General features: G+C 42.8%; 2 protein-coding genes across 6 annotated transcripts in view; one reads left to right on the top strand and one right to left on the bottom strand.

Moving 5' to 3' along the window:
- The first annotated feature begins 189 nt into the window (after positions 1–189).
- dtwd1 (DTW motif tRNA-uridine aminocarboxypropyltransferase 1) lies at positions 190–2,618 on the top strand. 5 transcript variants are annotated; one of them, XM_027022797.3, is made up of 5 exons: positions 190–335; positions 665–938; positions 1,335–1,478; positions 1,572–1,839; positions 2,099–2,618. In XM_027022797.3, exons 2-5 carry the CDS (start codon positions 678–680, stop codon positions 2,326–2,328), a joined length of 903 nt encoding a protein of 300 aa, XP_026878598.1. In that variant the 5' UTR covers positions 190–335; positions 665–677; the 3' UTR covers positions 2,329–2,618. The 5 variants fall into 5 exon arrangements, with proteins under 5 accessions (XP_026878598.1, XP_026878600.1, XP_026878599.1 ...); XM_027022799.3 differs by having other exon boundaries at positions 193–335; positions 642–938; XM_027022798.3 differs by having other exon boundaries at positions 193–339.
- Positions 2,619–2,657: 39 nt separating this feature from the next.
- Positions 2,658–6,000, bottom strand: part of nnt2 (nicotinamide nucleotide transhydrogenase 2) — a 32,091-nt gene continuing 28,748 nt past the window's right edge. The window contains exons 19-21 of the mRNA XM_035525723.2: positions 3,676–3,794; positions 3,097–3,212; positions 2,658–3,010 (exon numbers count right to left, since the gene is read on the bottom strand). Of these exons, the coding sequence (XP_035381616.1) occupies positions 2,864–3,010; positions 3,097–3,212; positions 3,676–3,794 (382 nt within the window). The 3' untranslated portion in view covers positions 2,658–2,863. The remainder of the gene's footprint in view (positions 3,011–3,096; positions 3,213–3,675; positions 3,795–6,000) is intronic.

Genomic DNA, 6,000 nt, shown 5'->3' with positions numbered 1-6,000 from the left:
TCACTCGTTTCCTTACCAGCCCTTGATATTGAACAAATTCCCCAAATGTGCTTATAGGCTTTTCTTTATCGTCTAACTCTTGCTTAGACATCTCCCAAATAAAACTAAATAACCAAAAGAATCCCGCCGCTAGAGCCTACTACTCTTGTTGCTTAGTAACAGTAAACAAACACGTCCATTTCCTGCCAAATGTATAAGTGTTTCCGGTGTTTCAAGAGTGGTTAGAATGCACCCAGTTTCCCGTGTAAACGGTATCAACTTCAAAATTATATAACTAATAATCAATAAAGTATATTTGTTTGTGTTTAACGGATTCTGTGTGGATACTCTGAAAGGTAGGTAGGTGTCATTGTTATCGTTCGTATCCCGTTTGACTGGGTTCGATGTTGTCAGCTAAATTAGCTAGCTAACGTTAGCTAACCTAACTAACTGGTTGTCGCTAGCTAGAAAGCTAACCTAGCTACCTAACTAATAACCTGACGATCCGTCACTGGACTTAAATGTCTTATAAGTAAGATGTTTTAACAGTTAATAAAAAGTCGTTCATTAGAAAACCGGTAGAGCGCGCCGGTTACATTAACGCTGTTGCTAGCTAGGTAGCTAACAAGCCTTTTTTTTTTTTAACCTCCGTGATTACCAAGATTCCCCCCACTTTGTGATTTAGCTAACTGGGAGTGATGTCTGAAAATACTGCGGACGAACTACCAAAACCCCAGGAGACTTGTCAGACAAAAGAGAAACAGTCAGACCAGCGGGATATTCGCGAGCAAGCGGACCAAGCACTCCAGGGGTTGGCGCTGGCTCCACACCACGCGCTTTATACGGCGCAGAAGACCGGCAGGTTGAAATGCTCCACGTGCGGCGGCTCGAGGATGTTTTACTGTTACACGTGCTGTTCTTTAGTAGGCCTGAATCCGCAGCAAATTCCCGTGGTACAGGTGAGTGTTAGGAGCGTTTAACAATAACGAAAAGACATCGTAAACTTACTTTTACCGATGTGAGTAGAGTATATCACATTGGTTTAAAAAGGTTACTATGAAATGCAGAAATATTACATTTTAGTAATATTTTATTGTTAAAACAAATAATAAAATAATATTATCAAGAACCTTTGCAGCAGATTTGTTTAGCTTTAGCTGCCAGAGACTTCAGATCCAGTAATAGAAGTGTTGGTCCAATGGTGTGTATACTGGAGGCCCCAGGGGAAGGGCAGATAATGTGGGAATAATGGTTTGTATATTGTGGTTGTAGAGTGAGTGTGGAGGTATAATGATGTGTATTGTGGGATTATGTCATAGAATATACTGATGAAGATTTTTCTATTGTTTTCTCAGTTGCCTGTGAAAATTGACATCATCAAGCACCCAAATGAGACTGATGGAAAGAGCACAGCCGTGCATGCCAAGCTCATTGCGCCGGATGATGTGTCCATATACACCTACCCCTGCATCCCAGAGCTGGATGGTGACACCCAAAACGTGCGAGTGCTATGGACCAACTGCCATAGGTTAAACAGACTCATTCACACCAAACTATACTCAATCTGCATTTACCATGTTCTGCACCCCCAGGTCGTCCTGGTGTTCCCAGGCCCCGATGCAATGATGGTGGAGGAGCTGCCAGCTTTTTTCTGTAACAGTAAAGGGAAAAGACGAACAGACAGCCTTACGGAGGAGAGGAGGACCAAGAGACTCAAGATGGATGAATCTGGAGAGAGCTCAGGTGCCCAAACCAGTGCCCCTGACTCACAGAAGTACAGCAGTCTGGTTCAAAGAGTCATTTTCATTGACAGCACCTGGAATCAGACCACCAGGATCATCACAGATGAACGCTTGCAGGGTATTTATGCACACCATCACACACTGCTTTAATGCAAAGAGCTTCACTCAGGCACCTGCCGTAACGCAGGCACTGCTTCACCCGGCCACCTGCCGGAACACACGCACAGCTTGTTTTAACCTGTTTTAACACTAATGAACATGATATGCGGGAGACTCACTCTTTCAAATGTACATTCTCTTTCACACTTACATATACATATATACTCCTTCAGTTTCTCTCTCTCTGAGTCACACTCTCTTTCCCGGTGTCTCTGCAGCCTTACCACAGGTGGAACTGAAGTCTAGAAAAACATGTTTCTGGCGCCACCAGAGAGGCTCTCCAGACACATATCTGGCCACCATCGAAGCCATATATTACTTCCTGAAGGACTTCCATACTCACTGCCTACTGAGAGAGTATAAGGGAGAGTATGACAATCTGCTCTTCTTCTACTCTTTCCTGCACAAGCTTATCAACAAAGCCAAGCAGGCTGCTGGGAAATCTTGACATGGAGGTCAAGGGTCAAAGAGGATTAACAAATGAACAGTATGTGCTGAGGCAGTGCTGCTAGTACACACATGCCGGATTCCCTCTCGCCCATCCCCAGGCCAGCCGCTTGCTCCAGGAACTGACCATACACTGGAGAAGTCCAGCAGGATGGTGCTCTGGATGCAACAATGCAAGCCGGTGCTGCAGCAGTTGTCGGACTGAACTGATCTCAGAACAGTGCACTCTGCAGCACGAGGGGCAGGGCCACAGAAAATGTCTGAACAGAAGGCGCAAAACTTGTTTTCTGGAGGCTGTATTTTCCAAAGTGAATTCACAACCAATATTAGTAACAGCTTAAATATTTTATTTACAAATCAGTGCATGCAATTAAAGTGTCAAATTATAGGCGATCACCTGAAATGACTTGGTTTATTTGTTTCATAAAGGCACTTTATCATGAAAAAACAATAAAATTAAAACGGTTGTTTTCTAAAGAAATATTATTCTTGTAATTCTGAAGCTGTCTTGTGCAGAAGGGGCAGTGGAGGAGGAGTTAGTAGTAGGCGTCTCTGATCTTGGCCTGTAAGCTGTCACAGGTCTTCTTGGCATCTCCGAGCAACATAGAGGTGTTGGGTTTGTAGAATACGGGGTTGTCCACAGCTGCATAGCCTACACCTAGAGTTCGCTTCATCACAACCACCTGGACCAATGAGAGAACACACTCAATATGGAACACAGTTGCACTGCATGTTTGTGGAGCATGCGGCACTGCTGGAAGCCTCTGACCTGTTTGGATTTCCACACCTCCAGCACAGGCATCCCTGCAATTATGGAGTTTGGATCCTCCTGCGCTGCCGAGTTCACCGTATCATTGGCTCCAATAACGAGGGTCAAGTCAGTCTCTGCATGAGACACACACAGAGTTGACTTAAAAAGAGACCGATAGTTCAGATTTAGAAAGCAAAAATCTACGTGGACTGGAGCAGAGTGGAGCGCAACAGATCTGGGCCATCACTTGCGACAAATCTCCGCAATTCAATTCAAAGAAAATTAACTAGCCCAAAGCAGCCAAAAGAGATTAATACGCCCTATATGTGAGTTCTAGGTGAAACCCCACACCCACCGTTCCTAGAGCTGACACCCAACACAGCCCACACTTTCCACAGAGTTGACACCCAATACACCCCCTACACACATTCCATGCTTGGCTGTGATGTGACATTTGCGTAGTGTTAGCGTCAGTGATGTTGGTGCTATGCTTGAAAGTCAGCCATGTTTCTCGACTGTTGATGATTGTCAGTGAAATAGCACAGCAACTGTGCTGTTCAAGTCCATCTTGCTGGTGGATTGCATGGTTAAGCTCACCAGGGAAATCCTCATTGATTTCATCCATCTCCAGCACTACGTCATATGGAACTCCAGCCTCTGCCAGCAGCACATTCAGCTGACCAGGCATTCGTCCTGCCACTGGGTGGATGCCAAACCTAACGCACCGAAACAAACATTAGCCCCAGGAAATCAACATCATGGATTGGCTTCTAGTTAGGCTGGTGTGAGTCTTTTGGTCACACAGTACAGGTGCACAAACTATTAATAATTTTATTCTTTCCAATGTCTACATGTACATTGCTAGGATTTTCTAGCTTTTGATATAAACTGGGTGTTTTTAATTGTTTGCATAAGCGTTGATGTCACTAGTACCTCCCCCAAAACCTTTATCAAAATTAAGCATTTTTTTATTTACTCTGAATTCTCTGGGACTTTAAAAATTCCAGTGTTTTATACCATCACATATTTAAAATGTTCATTGATTGAATTCAACAGGTTTCTAGTAGGTTTCCATTATATGTTTGTCAACATGTTTTACCTCTTTTTTTATGTACATGGAAAATAACAAATTGTAGTAGTGAGATGTAGTAGAAAAGAGATTAGGTGGAAACATTCTGGAATAATACGTTGAGGTCCAGATCAATGTAATATGTGGTGTTTTTGTCTCCAGGATTATAAAAGTAGTACTAAACTTTAGTATCTCCAGTGCTTGGATTGATGGTTTTATGGTGACAGTAATGATGATTTCGGACTGCCTTCTTCACAGAGAAGGGCCCAGAGTCTGCCTGCTGAGATTGTGCAATGTTGGAACTGTGAGACACTGCGGTTACTCATGAGCTGCATCGTGTCCTCTTCTGCCCCCAACCCAAACACACACACACACACACACACACACACACACACACACACATACACCCAGGGGAGCCTCAGTGTGCATGGTCCCCTCTTGTCTGTCAGTCATACTGTTTTTCACTGAGATATCAAAAACAGATGTGTTTTGTCCACTTTTTAAATACAATTAGTCTGGGAAGCTCAGCAGTGCTCTTGTATCTTGCTAAAATAACACAATAGATGTCTAAAGCGAGAGAGAGTCATGACTTCCAGTCATTCCTGGAAGTTCCCTTCAGATTGTCCAGTCTTAAAGCTCAGCATCTGACATGGTCCTTTAGATACCCTTCATTGATCCTTAACTCAGATAGATACGTGACCACAGCAGGACTGAGCAAAGCTGCCCTACACTGTAAGGGGTAGAACCATAAGTCAGTTCAGAATGATCACAGGAGGGTTCTAGAACCATCAACCAGTTCAGGCCTGTCAGAGAAGAGTAATAGAGTAATCAGCTAATTCAGACAGACTGTGTATACATGTGGACTGTACCACAGTGTGTGAAACTTGAAGCCATTGAACTCCAAATGAAAGGCCTCTGTCTAACTGACAGCACCTTCCATATCTGTCTGGTACCACTCCACTGGTAACCCAGCTACCAGAGTATAATAAATTGCAGAACAATGAACTATGGTTATGCGCAATAATGGCTGTTCACTGCATGCAATATGAAATCACTGCAATAAATGTTTGCAATCAGATCACAAACATCCAGTACTTTGTATTTTTGTAAAGTCCGGCCTATATGGGGCCGGATATGGCCTAATTTGACTGTTACCTCAAAGAAGCTTGCTCATGATCTGATTAACTTTAGGTACTTAAACAGGGCCTATACCATGCCACACTTACAACAGAATGGGTAGGCTTCCCATACCCTATTCTGATGTTTAACACCGACGGTCAGCACATTCCTGCATATGTTGTACTTGGAACTCCTATCACCAATAATCCTTGTCTGTCTGTTCTGTGAGTCTTTTACATTAGCTCAAAAACGTTCGATATTTGCTGGTTTAACTGCAGCAAAAGGACCATTGTAGACAACAGGTACAATGCCAACATACAACTCTCGCAGTTGCTGTTTTACTATGACATCATTTCTCTTGAACAGACCGCTGCCATGATGCATTGGATAGGGATGGAATCAAATCAGGAATTGCTGTTAACTCCTTGTATGGCTATCTGCACTGCAGCCTTCAGCCTTCCTTCTTTCAATATTATGGTGTTTACTTCTGTTTATTCTCACTGATTTTGATTATTTTGGTTGGATCTGTGTATCTGTCTATTATTGGAATGTGTGTCTTTCTGTATCTTTGAAATATATATATATATATTGGAAATGGAGTTGAGAATGAATAATCTTGGCTCTGTATGGAATGGGCTGAATACTATTACAGGTTTTAAAGTCAAAGGTCAAAAAGGCATAAATATATATCTGGCAAATTAATTAAATAGATTTTATCTGACATTTGATAAATC

Source organism: Electrophorus electricus, chromosome 6 (genome assembly GCF_041902795.1).
Source record: "Electrophorus electricus isolate QZ-2024a chromosome 6, ASM4190279v1, whole genome shotgun sequence".
Classification (NCBI taxonomy): domain Eukaryota; kingdom Metazoa; phylum Chordata; class Actinopteri; order Gymnotiformes; family Gymnotidae; genus Electrophorus; species Electrophorus electricus.
Note: the sequence above shows the minus strand (reverse complement) of the source record. Positions and strands in the feature narration are given on the sequence as shown.

Coding starts and splice junctions, on each gene's coding strand:
- dtwd1 (XM_027022797.3), top strand. CDS start 678: ATGTCTGAAAATACTGCGGACGAACTACCAAAACCCCAGGAGACTTGT. Junction 1,479..1,571: donor TGGATGGTGACACCCAAAAC/GTGCGAGTGCTA, acceptor CTGCACCCCCAG/GTCGTCCTGGTGTTCCCAGG. Junction 1,840..2,098: donor CACAGATGAACGCTTGCAGG/GTATTTATGCAC, acceptor GTGTCTCTGCAG/CCTTACCACAGGTGGAACTG.